Below are 21631 nucleotides of genomic sequence, written 5' to 3' on the forward strand. Positions count from 1 at the left end.
CTTTCTTCCCCACACTGATGATGATAAAGGAGGAAAGACAAATGGATCTGAGCCTCAGGACCTGGTTCTTTTCATTTGGAGAACTAGACGGTTGATGGATGTGCTTCCTGGTTCTGGTTGAGAGCTGAAGCATTTGCCAGGCCCACTGGTCAAGGCTCTGGGTCTTGCTATTAATGTTCTCTATCAAGAGAACTGATGTTCAGACAGACTCTTGCTGTTCCTCAGTCCCTATCTTGACGTAAATTCTTTACCTAGACCAATGTCTATAAGAATTTTTCCAACATTTTCTTCTAGAATTTTTATGGTTTCATGCCTGAGGTTTAAGTCTATTATCCATTATGAGTTGATTTTCTGTGAAAGGTACAGATCCTGATTCAGTTTTCTACATGTGGTTCTCCAAATTCCCCAGCACCATTTATGGAATAGGGATTCTTTTTCCCATTGTACGTTTTTGTCTGCTTTGTCAAAAATCGGATGGCTATATGAGGATGGTTTTATATCTGGGTTCTCTGTTTTGTTTCATTGATCTATGTCTCTGTTCTCATGCCAGTACCATGCTGTTTTGGTTACTATTGCCTTAAAGTATAGCTTGAAGTCTGGTAAATTGATGCCTCCCAATTTGTTCTTTTTGCTTAAGGTTGCTTTGGCTTTACAGGGTCTTCTCTGGTTCCATACAAAGCATAGCATTATTTTTTCTAGATCTGTGAAAAATGATGTTGGTATTTTAATAGAGATTGCATTGAATCTGTAAATCACTTTGTGTAATAGAGACATTTTAACAATGTCGATTTTGCCAACCCATGAGCATGGAATGTTTTTCCATTTGTTTATGTCCTATGCTATTTCCTTCCTCAGTGTTTCATAGTTCTCCCTGAAGAGGTCTTTCATCTCCTTGGTTAAATATATTCCTAGGTATTTTATTCTCTTTGTTGCTGTTGTGAAAGGTATTGAGTCTTTGATTTGGTTCCCAGCTTGACTGTTGTTGGCATATAGGAATGCTACTGATTTATGTACATTGGTTTTGTAACCTGAGACTTTGCTGAATTTATTTATCAATTCCAATAGTCTCTTGGCAGATTCTTTGGGATTTTCTAGATAGAAGGTCATATTGTCCGCAAAGAGAAATAATTTGACCTCTTCTGCCCCCCCTTGAATGCCCTTGATTTCCTTCTCTTGTCTGATTGCTTTGGCTAGAATTTCCAGCACTATGTTGAATAGAAGCAGTGACAGAGGGCAACCTTGTCTGGTTCCACTTCTAAGTGGCAATGCTTTCAATTTTTCCCCATTCAGTATGATGATTACTGTGGGTTTTATTGTATATGGCTTTTTATCATTTTTAGACCCTGGAGCACATAGAGGGAGCTTAGGTACAGTCTACCGCTCTCCTGAACTGAGGAGATGGAGCTGCTGCAGGTCAAGAGACATCAAAGAGGCAGAGTACTGCTCTATGGCCATACCACTCTGAATGTGCGCAATCTAGTCTGATGTCAGGAAAATGTAGAGTACTGGAGAAGCGAGAGCTGCATGTTGAGAAAACTCTGGAGATATATAAAGGGTCCTCCTTGAGTATTCAGTTGAATACTGGTCAGTGCATACAAGCAAGAAGACTACCCAAACTTAGGGAAAGACTCACATGAAAAAAATAGTGCCCACGGCTCACATGAGGCTTAGAACAGCATCTGTTTTCAATAGCCATACTGAAAAACCTCATAATTTGTGGACACTGGTACTAAGTACTAAAAATACAAAAATATTCATCACCAAACAAAGGAAAATTCACAATATTTTCTGCCCAATCAAAAATTATCAGGCATCTTAAGAAACAGAAAACCTATGACAAAAATCAAGTTGAAACTCACAATGACAGAGATAATAGAATTAGTATATAAAAATATGAAAACAGTTATTATAACTGTATTGTTGTATGTTTAAGAAGTTAGAGGAGGCCAGGTGCGGTGGCTCACGCCTGCAATCCCAGCACTCTGGGAGGCTGAGGCAGGAGGATTGCTTGAGGTCAGGAGCTCGAGAGCAGCCTGAGCAAGAGCGAGACCCCATCTCTACTAAAAATAGAAATTATCTGGCCAACTAAAAATATATATAGAAAATTAGCTGGGCATGGTGGCACATACTTGTAGTCACAGCTACTTGGGAGGCTGAGGCAGTAGGATCGCTTGAGCCCAGGAATTTGAGGTTGCTGTGAGCTAGGCTGATGCTACAGCACTCACTCTAGCCTGGGCAACAAAGTGAGACTCTGTCTCAAAAAAAAAAAAAAAAAAAAAGTTAGAGGAAAGATTAAGCATGTTTGATACAGACATGAAAGATGGGGGACAAAAGACCCAAACTCAATTCATAGAAATAAAAATTAAATTATCTGTGATGAAAAATACCTTGTCTGGGATTATAGCACATTAGACATTTAATAAGAAAAGTTTTGTGTACTTGAAAATATAGCAAGAAAAACTATCAAATGAAATACACACACACAAAAAAGTGAAATAAAAGAAACAGGTCAGTGAAATGTGGGATAATTTGCAAGTAATTAAACTTGAAAAGAGGGAGGGATACAGAAAAAATATTTAAAGAAATAATTTTTTTTTGCAAATTTGATGAAAACTAAACAGAACTAAAAAACTCAAAAAATTTCAAACTCAGACACATGAAAAAACATGCCAATGCATATTACAATCAAATTAAAAACAGTGATATGGAAAATCTCAGAAAAATAATATATAACATACAGAGGGATAAAGGCAAGTACTACAGTAGCTTTTTCATCAGAAACAATGTAAGTGAGGAGACAGTGAAGTAATATGTTCAAATTACTGAAAAAAACATTGTCAACTCAACCTTGACATTTTTTTACCTAGCAAAAATATCTTTCAGAGATGAAAATAGACTTTTTCAGACACACGAAAGCTAAGAGAATTCATCACCAGTTGACCTGAAGTACAATAAATGTTAAAAGGAAGTCCTTTAAGCTGAAGAATAATACTAGAACAGAACCTGAGTCTACACAAAAGATTGGAGAGTTCTAGACGTTTTGACTACATGGATACATATCAAGATAATGTTTATTATTTTAATCTTTTTAAAAATGGTCATTAAGAGGAAAAATAACAATGTATAAAATATATAAAATCCATAGCAGTAGGCCAGAAAGGAAGAAATAGAAATACACTGTTTTAAGGTACTGTACTATATCAAAATGACATATCATTTGGACATAGACTGTGATAAATTAAAGATATTTATCATAAACCCTAACTGATCACCCTTTCTCACTGGAGAAATATAACAAAGTTTTTTTAAAAAATAACTTTTTGGAGGAAAACTTAGGAACATTTATCATAATTTAAATATGGATGCACATTTTGGCCCACCTCTTGACTTTTCAGAAATTTATCCTAAGGAAAACTCATAATAAGAATACCTTTTAATATAGCAATTCCTTTTCTAGGCATTTAGCCAAAAGAAGAAATTAAACAAGTATCCAGATATGTGGAGAAAAATTCCCATTACCATATTATTTATAAAAGCAAAACACAGACGTTAGAAACAAGCTCAATGTCATTGAAAATTATTTAAATAAATTCTGATATAATCATCAATGGGATATTAAACATTATTAAAATTATGATATATAATGATATTTAGATATAGTTAACTGTAACAGTGGAAATAAATCCACAGTATATTGCTAGGTAAAGAAAGTTTAAATAATATGTATAAAATCCTATTTTTGTTTAAAAATAAACACCTGATGTGTACATGGACATGCCCAGAAAAATGTCTAGAAGGCCATATAGAAAGTTTCTCATGGTCATATATCTTTGGTAAGTGGAATTTCTAAAATTCTTTTTGATATTTGTTTATTATTACAAGGAGCATGCATTAGTTTTACAATAATTTTTGAACTAGTGAAACTATCTCCATTTGGGAAAAATATCTCCTAAGAAGCTTATACCACCTAGTAATATACTTTAATGTCTCCTATATTTTTTAATCAGAAATTTCTTCCAATTGTGGACTGTTTCACATTGATGAGAAAGGAGATAATTTTTTTTAAGTCACTCATTGGCTTTTTTCTTTCATCATGTTCCAAAACACATACGCTTAAAAAATTTTTATTTCCCTATTAGGTATTATTGTGATGTTGTAACATTGTTGTCAGGCTCATTTGCAAACTGGATTTTATTTTACATTTTACTATTTAAGCACTTTTAAGTGAATTGAAATAACTAATTTTCATGACATTACATTTGCTGTACATGAGTGTAAGCTCTGAATAAGAGGCAAAGTGACTGGATCATCACCCTGCCAGGTCATTCTGTGTCATGTGGGAATCCTCTTTTCTAACAACCGTTTCAAACAAGAGCCAAAATCATTGCTCTAGATCATAGTCCAGCTAGTGTAAAGGTTCTTTGTTAGCATGAATCAATCCAAACAGTCTGATGGGATCATCATGAATGTTTTCCTCTATTGCCTGGATTTCTGGTGAGAAACTGTTGACTGAAGTGGTCTTAGAAATGCTGGCATCCATTGCGTGTAGCTGCATATCTTCATCCTTGTCTGACAAGTGAGTATTCTGTTTCCTGGGCTTTCTCCGCTTCCCCTTAAAGCTGTGATCAAGAGAGGCGTAGAACATCTGTGTTTCACCAATTGCCTAAAAGAAAGGTATATTAATTTTCCATTATTTGCCTGTTGGCTTTGACTTCTGGAAACTTCTGTGGCCTATGAAAAACAAGAAACTTGTTTTCTTGGCTTCTGCTACCATGTTTTGCAAAATTTGTCAGTTAGAGTGACAGAACAAAAAACAGTAGTCAACTTGAGCCTACTGAGTTGGGGAAAAAAGCTTATATAAAACTTTTTCCTCGATTTTTATTTCTTATAGATCGACTCTTGCCTACCCCTACCTCTACTTCCACATCAAGTGGCTCTTACTCTAGTTGCTCTTACCAAGTAGCAATACTGCAATTTGTTAAAGTGGGAACAAGGATGATACGAAGGAATTTAACAAATCACAAGGTCCACTTTACATGAGCTTCATAACTGGCTATTTAATGAAACCCATAGTAGTCCACAATTCTTCGGATTCAGAAGTGTAAAGATAGCAGTGTCCACTTAGATGACTGGCATCTGGCAAAGAATTAAAATTTCCATTTTTCCCTATTATTTCCTTCTTGTCTGCCTGTCCCCAGTTCCCCATTGAGCTCGATGTAGGTTAGTATTGGAGATATCCATTCATATCCAAGAGGATTTAGTGGTCTTCTCTGGCCTAGAGCTGGGCCAATACTAGCATAAGAAGGACAGGAGAATAGGGTAACTTGGGGAAGCAACAAGCTGAAGGCAAGACTTGAATTTGGTGCTGGAAAGCCTAGGACTGAATCTCAGCTCTGGCACATATACTGATGAGACCTTGGGCAGTTTTAAAAACTATACTGAACCTCAGTTTCTTGCCTATCAAGTAAGAGTGGTAATACTTATCTCACAGTTTTGATATAATTAGTAAATGGAGATAATGTATATGGAAGCTATAACTACCATCTGAAAGTTAGGTGGTATTATAATTATTAGAAATTATAGCTACAATACTAGGGCAGCTATTGAATAAATCAAATATTTCTGTGTTAAGACTTTACATTTAAGACTAGGCCAAAATTCTATCGATTTGTGGGTACAGAGGTGAGGAAGTAACATTTGGATTAAGAAAACCCCTACTGCATAGGTAAGCACCATTCTCCTGGCATTCATTTTCGTGCTAAGAGTGGAATGTCACATATTCTTTACCGAATATATACAATAGCTGCCTAACTGGTACCATTGTTCAGTCTCCTCCCCCTCTGTCATATGGCCCATATACTGTGTTCAAATTATCTTCCTGAGGCACAACTTTCATGCTTCACCATCCTGTTCCCCCAAAGCTTAGCCTGTAGCCTAAAGTCTGAATTTCCTATTCTGTAATTTAAGGTTTTCCATATTTGACATTACTCTGTGATTCAATTGTGATTCCCTCTACTCCCCTACATAAACTCTGTGTTCCAGGCCAACTGGAAAATTCACTGCTTCCTGTACAGACCTGGTGCCTTTACCTGCCTTGTCTTTGCCCAGACAGATAGGAAAGATGTCAGTGAAAGGCACTCAGTAACACAAAAAGGTGCATATCTTTTTTTTGTCTGTCCACCACTTTGTTTCATCCCTCTTCCTTTGATAAATTCTCCCCTCTCTCTCCGGGAAATTTCTCTCCTCTATTTGGTTCTGAAGAGGCTGCCAATTAGAGTGCTGTGCCTCAAACATACCACAAGACTAAGCCTGTGACCTAAACTTGACCAATCATCAGTTGCCACCCATCCCTCTGCTAACAGGGGGTGGCCCAGGAATGGGTATGTGATTTCAGCAAAGCCAATTAGATGATATCTTTAGGATTCATACACACATTTAAGGACAGAAAAGGTATCTTTTCCCTAAGGTTGAGATGGAAAAAAATGGGGACTTCTCCTGGCTTGCCCAACCTAATGGAAGAGTCTGTTGATAATAGAAGAGAATAAAGTCAGTAACTTCATGGAGCTAAATGGAGGGTAACCCCATATTCAATCCTGTCAAAACAAAATACACTCTTGGATCTCCTGCTTATATGAAGCAATAATTTCCCTTTTACGCTAAAGTGGTTGAATTTGATTTCTGTACTTATAACTGAAAGCATCCCAAACAATGCATGTCTGATCAACACTCAGTCGCTGTTATTAATTAAGTGCTATGGAGTTCAAAGAATGTGAGCCCTAGGAAAGAACCATACATTGTACATTTAATAGTCACTTGAGACTTCTGCAGTGCTGTTTCAGTTGAGTGCATAGGGTAAAGAAACGTGTATCTATAGAAATGGAAACAACAGAGGAAGGTAAGAACCAATTCAGAAATTAGAGGGAAAAACAGGATGAAGTAAGGTTTTATTTTGTTTTTGTTTTTAAATATTGGGGAGATTTTTGCATATTGGTAGGCAAATAGTAATGATGCATTTAAAGAAAAGATGGTTCTCTTCCTTGGTGCTGCCTACAGAGGTGGCAGCCATCTTCTACTTAGCAACATGGCTGTCCTCAGACCCCTTGTACAGCCCAAGATTGTTGAAAAGAAGACAAAGAACTTTATCTGGCACTGGTCAGACTGGTATGTCAAAATTAAGTATAATTGGGGGAAACCCAGAGGTATTGACAACAGGGTTCATACAAGATCCAAGGGCCAGATCTTGATGCCTAACAGTGGTTATGGATGCAATAGGAAAACAAAGCTCACACTACCCAGTGGCTTCCAGAATTTCCTGGTCTACAATGTCAAAGAGCTGGAAGTTCTGCTGACATGCAACAAATCTTACTGAGCGGAGATTGCTCACAACGTTTTCTCCAAGAACTACAAAGCCATCATGGACAGAGCAGCCCAGCTGGCCACCAGAGTCACAAATCCCAATGCCAGGACGCACAGTGAAGAAAATGAATAGGCAACTCACGTGCACATTTTGTGTCTAAATAAAACCATGAAAACTGCCAAAAAAATGGAGAAAAATAAAGGTGCAAGACCCTGAAAGAATTAGGAGAGATAGTTAAAAGCATGAGTGAGAGTGTTGGCTTTGGAAAGGAAAGAGGATACCTCTGACAGAGGAGGGAAGGGAGAGATTTGGACAGGAAGAGGAGTAAACTCTTACTTGTATCCCTCAGATTTTGTAGGGCATGGAAACTATTGTGAACTCATTTTATCATTAGGTTTCCTGATTAACTCTTCATAATTAATAGTAGACTGGGATACTACAATTAAAGTTTCTGAAATAGACACATCATTATAAAAGGGCAAGGAGCTTATTTGCATTTTTCCAACAAATACTTTATCCATCAAGCTTTATACATAATATTGTAGATACCTTACACTTTTGTGATTGATCAAAGTAACAAAGTATTATAGCAGCAAAATGAATAGTGTTTTTTCATGATAATGATCATTCTAATGAAATGGAATTAAGCCAACATAAAGAGATTACTTCTAATTTGTGAAATTAAATTTATGAGAAGAGTATCATAGAATACAGACTAATTTCCTTAGAAATAGCTCTAAATATATAACTTATAGAAGAGCAGACTTTTAAAGACATTTTGAGGCTTTGCTTAATTTCTATGTGAAAGCCAAATGCAGCTCAAATAAAGCTTGCCTGTACAATTCATATTTATTAAACAGTAACTTCTATTCAGAATTCTTAGTACTTTTACAATTAAAGCGCTATGAATCTCTACATTTCAGATGGTATGGTTATATTTCAACCTTCTTTGGGAACTTTTTTTATTACCATGGATTTAGCAGATTATATCATGTGGTTTTTCATACCTTTATCTAAAAACATATCTTATATAATTAATGGAAAATCAGATGACAGAATGGTGACTATCTTTCCCAAACCCCACATCTTGATTTCTTAATATAAATTTCAAGAAGTCTAATTTCATAGGAGATTCATATAATCAGACATAACTAAGTTTGGATTCTGTCTTACTTTGTCCTGTGGTGCTCTAGGGCAAGTTTTCCAACCTTTGCAAGCATCTGTAAAATGAGAATGATAATACTTCCTCCCTCATAGGATTCTAAGGAGATAATGCTTATAAAGCAGGTAGTACAAGGCCTAACACCTAGAATTACTTAGGCAATGCTGGCCCCATTACTACTACTAAACAGGAGCAAGAAAGAATATAATTGAAGAGACAAGGTCTGGGAGGAGAAGAAAGAAGACTATTTTAACTGAAATTTAGCACACTTCAGGAGCATGTATGCTAAGAATTGTGAATGGCTTTTAATGAAGTTAGTGCTGTATCTCCGAATATTAAACTGATTGTGGTAGGAAAAGGAGAAACTATCCATTTCTTCTTGTGTTTTTGTCCTGCCTATCTCCACATAAGCTGTGTGTACATTTCATAGTCTCTTGCCATAAGACTATAGCCATAGGACTTGTATTAAAACTTAGTCAATTGCCTTTTAAAAGAGGGGTATGATGTTTTATAGGTAGCTAATTTTTCTTATAACTAACCCCCCCTTTCTCATGAATTCCTGACATCTAGGTCTTGTGAACAAGTTTTATATTTATCTCTGGTACACATAAGCTTTTACTTTCAGATTAAAAAATCTGATTGATTATTTAGGCATAATGCCACTTTTCCCTTCAAATATATTGCCTTTGTGACTGTACACAATTTTGACTCTGAGTGTGGTTAGAGTTCTGTTTACTTGCCTCTGAGTTTACTCTTAGAGCTCAGGTCCCAGAACTGGACACCTGATTCAGATTGCAAAATTTCTAACAGGCTATTTCAGATGTGTATCAAAATATACCACTCTTATGCTCTTGAAATACACATATGTGCTTCCACCTAGACTGACCTCAACCCCATAATACAGAAAACAAAACTCACCTGTGCAGATGGGGTGGCTTCTTGCATCTCATTTACAGATCTCTCTGGTCGGGCTTTCATTTGTTCATAGCAATTTTCATCCATTGGTTCTTGGGAGTTCAAAAGATTGTGATTTTCATAATGGAAAATTAAAAACTTCCAGCATGAATAAAAATACATGATCCAAATAGCATTTAGCTGTAAATATTAAACCTCCAAGAATCACTTAACTACTCTCTTTGGTGGAGATGCAGAGGTAAGGAAGCACAAACTGTTACCTGCAGATCAGATGGTGAAGTCTTTTGCCCCATAGCATTAATGATAAGACAAAAAAGTCCTTGGCATAAGGACTAGATCATATTAATCTTTTTATGCTATTTCAGGACATAAGAGTGCCAACCTGAGCTACCATTTAGATGTTATGGAGATTCCATGAGTTAAAGAACTGCCTGTATTCTCTGCTATTTAGGTATGATCGCAAATGGTGCATGGTGGCACAGGCGCAGTACACGTACATCAATGATTATAATTTGTTCAATGAGTAAGAAATTTTAAAGTCCATTTATTTATTTTTGAGACAGGGTCTCTCTCTGTCCCCCAGGGTAGAGTGCACTAATGTGATTACAGCTTACTGCTGCCTCAAACTCCTGGGTTCAAACTATCTTCCTGCCTCAGTCTCCCAAGTAGCTAGAACTACAGGCATGTGCCACCATGCCTGGCTATTTTTTTTGTAGATATGGGGTCTTGCTATGTTGCCCAGGCTGGTCTTGAACTCTTGGCCTCAAATGATCCTCCTGCCTCGGACCCCCAAAGTGCTAGGATTATAGGTATGAGCCATCGCTTCCAGTATACTTAGAGGCATTTTAAACCCAACATCCTACTTTTGAAAAAGAGGGTTTAGATTATTATTTTTGTCCCTTCAATCAGTGACAGGATATCTCAGCTAGACTGCCTCAGAGTCTGGGACTGTACAATGGTGGTCCTTAGTATCTGGAGCTTCTGTACAGTGTCCAGCAGCCAGCGGACTGGCACGCATTTTATACTGTGGGGAAATGCTTATTGAATTGTCCATACTTTTCTTCCCCAGATATGCCCATTTAAAAAAGGGAGAGGAAAAGGAGGTAATGACTCATAGGATGGCCAGTAACCTGGCAGAAATGTGGATTATACAATTATGACCCCAGAGAGAAAAAGATATACCTACTATAACAACACAGAACCTAATAATCATTCAATCCTTTCTGAAAAGCAACACAGAGAAAGGGTACATAAAGTGATGTTTCTCAAATCACAGTCCATGGAAAACATACATCGGGTTCACCTGGGATGTTTAAGTAGCAGATTCCTAAGCCCTTGTCTGGACCTGCTAAATCGGAATCTGTGGGAGTGATACCTGGGCTCATGTAGGTGTGGAAATCACAGATACAGTGGAATTTGAGCCACCATAATACATAAGAATTTAAATTCTCAGATATTACAGATGGGTGCCAAAATTCTGCAAAGTGAAACAGGAGGACAAATTATTTTTAATAATATATTCCTAAAAAATAATTTGATTCACTAGAGATCAGAGAACATGTTACAGTGGAGGGAAAGATAAAATTAAATAAATTCTTAAAATCCTATAAAATAAAATTTACATTTTCCTACCTTTAGGAGGATCCCATACTCTTCTGATATACAGATATTAGGTAAATTTAGTACAGTACTAGATATCTGTGTTTGAAATTTGGGGACCAACAAAAATTAACCCCTGAGTCTCCTATGATGAATTGAATGAGTGCTTACAGGGAAAGGATGATAGCTTCTCTCATCAGAGCTCTGGGGGCAGACCAAGGTTGTTTGTTTTGTAGAATTATGGGTGTTTTGTTTTTAGGTGGTTGTAATGGTATAAGTAGGAAGGGATGCCAGGAATTGAAGGCACTTGTCATATAAGAACAAAAAACATATAAACCACTCGGCAACGATTTAGCTCTTCCTCCCTCAACTTGAGATCAATCCAGCCCTAGGTTCTCTGCTTAAAACATGAGAAAGCAGAGAAAGTGTTCGTTGTTCTAGATTATTCCCTGTAGAGTCACTTTTGTATGCAGAGCACAAAGCACTGTTTCTGTGGACCATTTTTTTTCTAGAAATAGCTTTATTTCATAGAATTCTGTGCAAGTCAAAATTCACGGTAATAGAGTCTTCCTGTATTCTCATTACTATTAGAGTGACATGAAGAAAATACAGAAAAACAGGATGTTGATGTACACTGAATAGTGCAATACAATTTATATTAAGCAGCTTTGGAAATGTAACCTAATTAATATACAAAATATACTTGAATTTACGGTAACTACTAGGATATTTAAATGTGATTGTGATTTTGAAAATTTAAAATGCTTTGTGGAATTAAGTGAGGTTTACTTATTTATAAATTTAATTTATGAAACAGTATAACTTACCTGAAGTCATGTCCTCTAAATTACCATAAATTGGTATGTCTTCATTGTAATACTCATCAACCCTATTAACAAGGAAAAATAATTAACCTTATTAGAGTCCACTTTACACACAGTTAATAACTAATTTCTTAGTTAAATTCAATATTGAGTGAACTATTGTATGGTTTTTTTCAACCTCAACCAACCAAGGTAGATGTGATCTTGTGCAAGTGAGTGAATACATGCAGGTGTGCACATGTGTGTGTAAATTTAAAAAGTTGGTTTTTGGACCTTCTTTCAAAGAATGATAGCAAATACTTATTCAGTACTCACTGTGTAAAGTGCTACTTCAAGTGTATTTTATGTGTTTGTCCATTGAATTCTCACAATTCCAAAGTGCACTATATCACTCCCATTTTACAGATAAGGAATCTGAGGCACAGAGAAGTTATATAACTTACTCAAGGTCACAAGACTAGTAAATAGCAGAGCTGGGATTAGAACCTAGGTTATCTGTGCTCTTAACTATACCATGCACTGCCTCTTTACTCAACCAGAATATCACTTTGAACAGTCCTTTAAAACTATTTACTAAATAAATATTGCAGACTCAGAGTGGCAGATGCAATAAAATGATTAATCATTTATTATGTCCAGATGCTGGGTCACGTGTTTTACATACATTACATCAAAGGCCCAAGGAAATTCTGCAAAAATAGTATTATTTCTCACATTACACAGAAGCCTAAGAATCAGATAGATTCATTTATTTTTCCTAGGGGTATGTGTGATAACAACCAGTTATGAAACCTTTTATCTGTGCCAGTGCTCATTCAACCCTCAGGACAATACTATGAGATGCATATTTTTATTCCTATGTTGCATATAAGGAATTTGGAACTCATTGAGGTTAATTAAATTGTCCAAAGACACACACGAACTGGCAGTACTAGGACTGTAAGGCAAGTTTTGTCCTAAGGCCCTGTGTTCTGTTCACATTGTGAGGAAGTCTTGCAGAGGGTGATACAATTCAAAGGCTGTATATAGGAAAACAGTCTAGGAGACTATACAGGGACCATAGTTGTGTCTCCATCCCCACCTGCTACCCTCCAGTCAAGAGAACTGAGAATATACAGCTATTTGCTCTTGCTAGTTGATTAAATTTCCTTCCAGCCCCATGTGAGTAATGCTATTAAGATTATAGTAGACATCCTATAATTGTCACCAGATTGTCATCCTATCATTGATGATGGCCCTGGTGACCAGCTTTCATAATGGCAGGCTGGGAACAGAGGAACATGTCAGGCAGTGAGAGTGGCGTTTCATAAAGTAGTGCCAACTGCTTTAACTTTGAGATCACATGTTGCTGAGAGCTGGAGGGAATTGCATCAAAAGAAAAAATAAATCTTATCTCAAGGAATAACACCTGTATTACTCCCCATGCTTCTGAAAGAAGACACAGTAGATGTAAATGGTAAGTCAGTGTACTTAAAACAACAGTTCAAACAATTCCTATATGAAATGGCTTGAAAAGCCCAGATGCTAGCATGTATTTCACTTAGCTGATAACAAAGAAATCATCCATAACCTTTCTTTCCATCTGATAATTCAATACAGCTTAATATCGGGATAAAGAGTAGTCCCTGCTCATGATTTTTCTCTGGCTATGCAGCGAATATAATAGCAAAAGGGGAAGAATTTTTAATAAGACAATCCATTCATTCTCTTAGCCCACACAGCAGATACAACCTGCAAATGATAAATCATGTCCAAAAAATGAATATTGTTTCATTCGCTATGAATGAAAATAAGATGTGATTTATAATGCAGTGCCCTGTGTCTATAAGCAGGTCTCAAATGATTAATCATCTCAAATAAACTATTATTCAGGAAGAATTGCCTAACAAACAAATTTAAAAATGTATTTGTACTTAGCAATGCCAAATAACTCTAGACTATTGCAAATATGTAAGAAACTTTAAGAACAAATGTTTGGCCATGTTTTATGTGGAAGATTAATAACTTTTAAAAATAGTAATTGAGCTCATCTGGGAGGCTAGAGCACCTCTGAGTTTTGGGCCAGATCAAACTCTCCATTGCCCTGAACACGTACGAAATGATCCTCTAACCAATAAGTACATTTACTAATACTCAAAATTTTTTTAAAAGGACTAATTATATCTTTTACTATGGTCCAAGTTTTGTGCTTTTATTTATATTTTTTCTAGTCTCTATTTTTTAAATTTTTACTTGTATTTTATTAGGTCCTTTTAAAAAGAATCCTCATTCTTTATGATCAGAGTCATTTTAAACAAATTCAGTTCTTTAAAAAAATCATTACTTCTACCTGGATGACCTTGGATTTAAGTTCTCTAACTTGTAATTGTCTTATTTATAAAATAAGAATATTAAACTAGCTGATTCCTATCATTCATTTCAGCTCCCAAATTCTATGATATAAATATAGGGTTCCAACATCCAAAAAAAATGAAAGACATTTCTACAAAATTAAATGAAACTTTTAAGGGGCTGTAAAGTCCACAGATTGAGGAAAGAGCAAGCTGAGGGGTCTATCAGAAGTTGGCTTTGGTAATTGTTAACTCAATTTGCTTAATAGGCATTTCTTTGATTAGGCAGAATGTAAGTTTGGGCTCTGTTGGCATACGAATGTCACTTAAAACCATGGGAGAGGATGAAATTATTTATGGAATGAGTATAGATAGAGGAGAAGTGCACTGGATCAGCCCTGGGCACTCTGATGTTTAAGGTTCAGGAACCAGCGAAGAAGTAGATGCTGCTAAGAGAAAAGGGAAACCAAAGGGGGGGGGGGCGCTCAGAGAAGCCAGTGTTTCAAGCAGAGTGTCAGTGTGTCGGCTGCTGCAGATGGACCCAGAGAGATGAGACTGAGATTTGACCACGTGAAGTTTATTGGCAACCTTGACAAGAGCTAAGTCAGTGGATTAGTGAGGACAGAAGATTGAGTGTAGAGTAGGCTCAAGAAAGAAGAGGAAGAGAAGCCAGCAAAATAGACTGAATGTAAATGGATCTTTCAGGTTTTTCTATAAAGGTTGCAGACCAATGGAGCAATGGTAGCTACAGGGCAATCAAGGATCAAAGGAGTGTTGTTTTTTTTAAATTAAAGGTATGGATAAAATAGTCTGTTTTTAACACAAAAGGGACAGAAAAAGTAATGATGCAGGAGAGAAAAGGGAAAGTTGTTACAGTGATGCATTTTTGAGTATTTCATTACTACATTTTTGCTTACTTTGGCATGCCCTGTGATATGCGTGCAGGTGTCTTGAACTTGGTGTGGGAGGGCACCAGTGATAGAACTCTGATCCAGGGGAAGATCGTAAAGCACAGCAATATTTTGTGGGGCTGGAGGCTGAGGAGTGAATCCAGCAGAGCTCCCTATGACGGCACGGTGAATGGATGCTTGGAACCATGGTATCTAACACTAAATTTTCATTCTTTCGATCAGTGTTCAAGTTCTTCTCCAATATGCCCATGTCTTTGTAAAATGTGTTAAACACAATGAGTTTATATTACCAATACCTTGGAGCCCTTTAAAATAAGGGTCTTTTGCCAAAGTTTGAGGGAAAGGAGACTGGAAAGGACTGCCAGCATGAAGATTTCTAAAGGGACAGGGAAAAATCTGAGTGGTGACGAGGGGGTAGCCAAGAATAAGGTTTCTGGGACACAAACACTTCTCAGGGATTCCCAGAAATACTTAGGAAAGGGATCAGACTTCTTGTAGTTACACAGGGTTGGGGCTTGTGTTATGGTTATTTGTATATTAAAACAAACCGGAAGTTGGAAGCCATAGAGACACACCTTGGTGACAGTATGGCCATGGCCATAGTGAGTGCCTCACTTGCACACCCACTTGGACATCTGAGATGTCAGGGAAGGAGACCCAAGAGCTCTATTGTCATAAGGACAATCAACCCTGAGAACAGGTCAAGAGGACGGTTGAGACAAAAGGTCTGCTCCACAGCACTAGTTATATTTGGTTAGTGTCCTTAGCAAAGAAGAAAAATGAAGGGGACCTCCACCCTGCAGAGCTCCAGGAGTCCAAGGTACCCCTGGAAGATAGAAAAGTAGCTGAACTGAGATAATGTTTTATGATAAAAACACCTCCAGTGCCACCCGGAAGCAGTCCATGAAAAGCTGCTGGGAATTAGTCCTAAACTTTTTGAGAGGGACTCTGAAAACTGAAATAATTGTAAACCTACACTACTCTGAAATAATTGTAAACCTACACTACTTTCCTAAATTAGGGGCTGAACATACTGGAATGGGCAGGAATTTTCTTAGAAAAGCTTCTGCTTTACTGGTTGAAAATTAAGGTCTAACTATATATTTTTCAGATGATAAAACTGAAGTTTATTAATGTTCCATCACTTTCCAAGACTAAAAATCTAATTGCAAGACTAAAAATCTAATCTCAAATCCATTATTAGTCTCACTGCATTATTTTCCTAACACAAATCAAAAGACAAGAATTATATAGAATTGTTTTAAATGAAAAGTAAAGTGACCCACGGGTCAATACCAACAAGTGTGTATTTGACTTCGTTAGATTTAGATGCTATGCTGTCCTTAAAATGGTCATGTTTCTGACCTGCTTAGTGCAGGGAGGGCAGGGATTTGGGGAAGCAGGAAGATCAGATCAGAGGAGCAATTTCTTTCCCTTCCAGCATAGTTTTCCTACTGCGTAGGAGCAGGATGAGATGTGATGAGAGTTTCTTTCTTATCTAGCCACAAACCATTTTGTTGCTGAAGAGGAATCAGTAATTCCAGCCCCATAAGAAAGATAGACCTTATTTCCATTTGCTCTGTTTTAATGTTTTAAATTTTAATGGCTGGAGGTAACTTTTTGTTTCCTGGAACTTCCATCCCCCCTCGCAAAAGTGATTTTTGTTCCCAAGTCACATAATTGAGAGAAAGAGGTAAGTTATGAAGTATGTACATAAACTTGTGGATTAATATGCCGACCTCTTTTTATAGATAAAAGCTGCATAGCATATTCAAATTTTGCCTAAATATTAAAATAGATTATTAAATCCTTGAAGTGAACATCTGTGTCTTTTCATTTTTGTATCTCTATGGTTGCAGGACAATTCTCTGGGCAGCCTTGGATAAACCCAGTTCTTCTCCCTTTCTTGCTTGGAACACTCTAAAATGTGCTGGAAATGCAACATCCTGGGATAAAGAGGAACTGGCTGGAACAGCCCAGGTTTTGTTTCAGTCCCCAGAGAAACAGGATGTACTTCAATGCTTTAGCCAAGCATGTCATGTTGCCCCTAGGGTATAAAACCCAAAGTGGGCTGCTTTCTGGAGTCCCTCAGCACAGTATAAGTGGGACACATGCAGATAAGATTCCATCCGTCCTGGGAAGATTTACTGAGCTCGGGAAACTAGATCTTAATGAATGTTGGGCTTTTTATTTTCCCTTGCCATTTACTTGTAAATAATAAACTCACTTCATATAACTCATTGTGTGTGAAAGTGTTCTGTCTCACCAGACTCAGGCAGGAGAAAATATGCAGCCCAAGATCCAGTGGGCTGAAGTGTTTGCACTGCTATCCCTGGTGGTTGGAGTAGTGATGATCCTTGCTACCCTACATGTAATAGGCATCCTCCCTTAGGATTGGTAATCAGCAAACTTGTTTTGCAATTGTCTAGCATAGTGCCTATTTATTTATTGAATGAATGAATGTTACAAAAGAACCAGCTTCTTTTCCACTTTTGCCCTAGAGCTAAGAGCCTGACTGCTTTGAGATAGGTATTTTAACAATTTTCCCTTCTGACTTGTCCCATCCTAACCCCCAAACTACCTACCTAGTTTTTAGCTAAATGATCCAATCACAGGACTTTCTATCACATTACATCTTAATTGCCTTTCAAATGAAAAGCATTGAATCAATTATCAAAGAGATTAGCTTCTCCTACATGGTTAGATAGGCTTTTCTGTCATGTTGTTCTTTGTAAAAAAAAAAAAAACAAAAGAATCACTTCTGATATGAACTGATGACTTAACATTGGATTCTTTAACATGAGATAATTTTTAAGAGTAGTCATACAAATAAAGAGTTCATGTGTGTCTGCCTGCAGCCTAATTCTTGAATCTGCCAGAGAAATTTTTCACATGGAGAAGAATTTTTTTAAAAGAACTTTTAGAGGCCAAAAAAGTTTATAATCTTCTCTTACCCAGTGAACAAGCTCTATGTTTTTCAAAGACCTTTCAGTCTACCATTTCAGAAAGGTCTTGAAGAGCCCTCTAGGAAATTCTATTTAGAGTTTTTTTTTAAACTCCTAAAACAGAAATCTCCAATACAATGACACATCTGGGTCAGAATATACTGTCCAAGAAAATGAAATTTCTCTGCTATGATTTATGCCATAAACTGTCTTTAAAAAAAAATGATACTACTATACAAATTTCTCTGCAACTAGCACCATGTTATAAAAAGAATAAGTTATATCTATAACTGTACATTATTTTAGAGTATCTGTTTATCACATTTCCCTATTGCTTGACATTACCTTTACAGACAGCATACCACCAAGCATCCTTGTATATATGTGTGTATATACATGTCTCATTAGGTAATGCCAGATTTTTTTCTATTCTGGATTCTGAAGTATAGCACAATTCTATGTGTAATTAGACTGCATCTTTACAATCTGATCTGAATCAAAATCTAGGATATCTGCTTTTGAAATTAATGAGAATTCTGTAGATGCCAGGATAAATCTCATTTCATCCTTCATGCAGCTCTCTCATTGACTCACAATGTGTAAATAACTAGGACAGATAATAATGTTACAGCTTCTAATCTTCAGATGGGAGTAAAAATAATTAGAACTCACTTTTCATTTTATTTTAACCCACTTGCAACATCCTTGAGCCAAATCTATGAGCAACACAGCATTTTTACTTTTCCTTATTGGGAATCATAATACATGACTCAATTTCAACATACCTGGGAATGTAGTCATCGGAGTACCTGTACATTTTATCTGAAAGATATTCAAAAAGAGACAGATTAAAAGAAATTTTGACGTACATTTGTTAAATCTTCTACAGCGTGTTTGAGGGGAGTTTAGCTTCAATGTTAACACCTTTAATCAAGGCCCTAGGGCCACTGCTGATTGAACTTGGGGTAAAGACCTCCTAGTTGGCCCAGTCAGATTCCCTGGTCATTTGGAATGGAAACAGTGCAGATTGGAAGTGATGTATAGCGCAGATATGTGGCCATTTTATACTCAGGAAACTTCATTCCTGCCTCCCTTGTGGTTCCAGTCCACTATGGGGCACAGCTGTACTTTCTGCCTTTGATTCTAGGAAACACCTCTGCATTCTTCTGATAAGTTTTTCTCTTTCCTCATGCTGGTTTGAATAAGCTTTCCTTCCTTGCCAAAAATAAATACATAAATAAATAAATAAAAAGAATAAAATTCCCTAGCAAATATACAGTTCTTTGCTTTTTCTTCTCTATCTTTAACATTTCTTGGCACATGAGCAACAACATAAAAATGATGTTAAGGAAACAGCTCTGGTCATGATTCTGTTTCATCTACGTGACACAAACAGTGGTCAGGAGAAATGAGAGTCCTAGGGAGAAGAGACCTGGAAAATGCTGGAACACGGTCTCTAAAATTAAAACAGTAGAATGACTTAAAAAGTTCTCTTTTGTCTACAGAGACAAGACTTACCAGAGATGTCATGTAGGACAACAAAACCATGAAAAAAATTATGTGCCAAATCTCAGTAAGTAACCCACTGTTGAACCTTGTAGTGGTAGTTCAAAGGCAAATAGAAGGAAGTATTTTTACTTCTAGTTAAATATATGAATTCAAAAGATATTAGAAAATAGAGTTCTAAGAAACTTTTAAATGAAGGCAATTCATTCATAATGAATTACTGAGAAAAATTAAGGGATATTAGGGCACAGTTTTGATAGTTAAGATCAATATTATGAAGAAATCTGTCATTCATCAATAAATTTTCTTTGATGTTAAACTAGACGGACATACACAGTACGATGTTTACTATATTTGAATTGCCTATTATTTAACTTGACATTAAATAAAAACCAAAACCTTGCAAAACCTATTCATATAAAAATAAAGATCGGTATTATCTAAGTTTCTGACAATGATCCAGATACTTTAGTACCAGAATGTTGATCCTTTGGCTTTAACATAGGAAAAATACTATGTGTTGGTAAGGAACTAGCAATAACATTTTCAAATAATTGAGTAAGTCACCACATGACTATAAAGATTATTTTTAGTTAGATTTATGTGTGACAAAGTTGAGTTATTCTCTAGAGAGGTTATTAACTGCTAAAGAAACCTTAGCAGAACGATTTATGAAAACAATCACATTGGAGGATGAAATGGACATGTCACATGTCAGTGTGTTAGGAAGAATCCTGTAAAGGACCAAAATGAGGGAGGATTTTGCAGAGCACATCACTAAGCTGCTTGGGGACCAAAAGAGATGCACATCAGCCATTTGGGATATGTCAGGAATACACCTCTAGCTCAGACCAAATGTCCTACCATGAAATGTGTGTAAAGATGCAGCTATTTTCAACTACTTTCAGATTAGTCTTGAATATGAATGCATGCAAATGCTGGGAGAACCCTAGAGAAGTCTAAAAGATGTTGCACAGTAGCCACAAATTAAGGACAGTTCAGCAAAATCAGAAAACTTGAGAAATATAAATGATATCAGTAATCATAAGAAAAATTAGTTAATGTAGAACAGACATTTATAAACTAGAAAATAAGACATGATATAAAGTATGTGTTGATTTTTTTTCTATATGAAGAAAATATTTATACCCCGGCCGCTAATTATTTTTCAGATTCACCTGGAATGAAAGTACACGTACAAGAATTTAGTCAAACTGTAACCTGATATATCATGGAACAAGTTCAGGATTAAGAGTCAGAAGACATGGATTTGGTACCAATTCTACAATGCATTTGCCATGGAACAACGTGCAAATTACTTCAAAATTCAGATTTCTGTTTTTCTAGAAGTAGGGATAATAATGCCTATTTCATGGAGTAGATGTGGAAGATAAATGAGAATTTCTATAAAAACATTTCATAAAATGACAGTTTATTATTATATATTCTAAATACGTATTATATAACAAGCCAGAATTTAATTGTGCTCACTTGATTTGGGAAGTTTCTTTATTAAATGAGTTACCTGAAAATAGGCTGATGTTATTAAGATGGTATTTTAAAGTTAAAAGATTTATAAGTAAAGCTTGATTTGAAATGAAATTACTAAATCCCACCTTTGGCGAAAAGATTGTCACCAGCTAAGCATTAATTAGAAAAACAAAGGTAAAAAATAAAGAGTTTAAAAACAAAAATAGTGTCATTGCTTAATAAGAAAAAAATAGTTATGGAGTAAAAATATTTCCCCAAACAGACTCATATTTTAAAAATAGAAGATGCATTTTTCTGTTAGAGGTGCTTGAAGTATGAATACTGGTACCTGGCAGTATACTTATGTAAGGTGTGAAGGTTAGAAGGGAAATATAGCTGGATGTATTAGCAACAGAAAAAACAGGACAAAAAAAGTAAGACCAAAAAGCTTTATAGGAAATGGGGAATAGAATCAACTACATAAACGATACAATATAATAATGCTTAGATAGAAGGAACAAAGACTAAACCATATATGAAAAAGAAGACACTAAGTAAAGGAGCTCCTGAAATGGGGCATAAGAAGTTCAAGGACACCTCACTCCATGCTAT

At 36.2% G+C, this 21631-nt stretch overlaps 1 protein-coding gene, 1 long non-coding RNA gene and 1 pseudogene across 2 annotated transcripts in view; 2 read left to right on the plus strand and 1 right to left on the minus strand.

Annotated features, from left to right (window-relative positions):
- Positions 1–2659: 2659 nt before the first annotated feature.
- The window catches only part of LOC123630564 (T-cell receptor-associated transmembrane adapter 1), a 31199-nt gene continuing 12227 nt past the window's right edge, over positions 2660–21631 (minus strand). The window contains exons 3-6 of the mRNA XM_045540337.1: positions 18829–18865; positions 11861–11922; positions 9438–9526; positions 2660–4663 (exon numbers count right to left, since the gene is read on the minus strand). Coding sequence (XP_045396293.1) covers positions 4406–4663; positions 9438–9526; positions 11861–11922; positions 18829–18865 — 446 coding nt within the window. The 3' untranslated portion in view covers positions 2660–4405. The remainder of the gene's footprint in view (positions 4664–9437; positions 9527–11860; positions 11923–18828; positions 18866–21631) is intronic.
- LOC123630566 lies at positions 4427–21039 on the plus strand. Its single transcript, XR_006732704.1, has 3 exons — positions 4427–4576; positions 19549–19616; positions 20722–21039. It is a non-coding gene; the product is annotated as an uncharacterized LOC123630566 (long non-coding RNA).
- Positions 7082–7489, plus strand: LOC123630565 (annotated as a pseudogene).

The sequence above is a fragment of the Lemur catta genome, chromosome 1 (genome assembly GCF_020740605.2).
Source record: "Lemur catta isolate mLemCat1 chromosome 1, mLemCat1.pri, whole genome shotgun sequence".
NCBI classification, from domain to species: Eukaryota; Metazoa; Chordata; class Mammalia; order Primates; family Lemuridae; genus Lemur; species Lemur catta.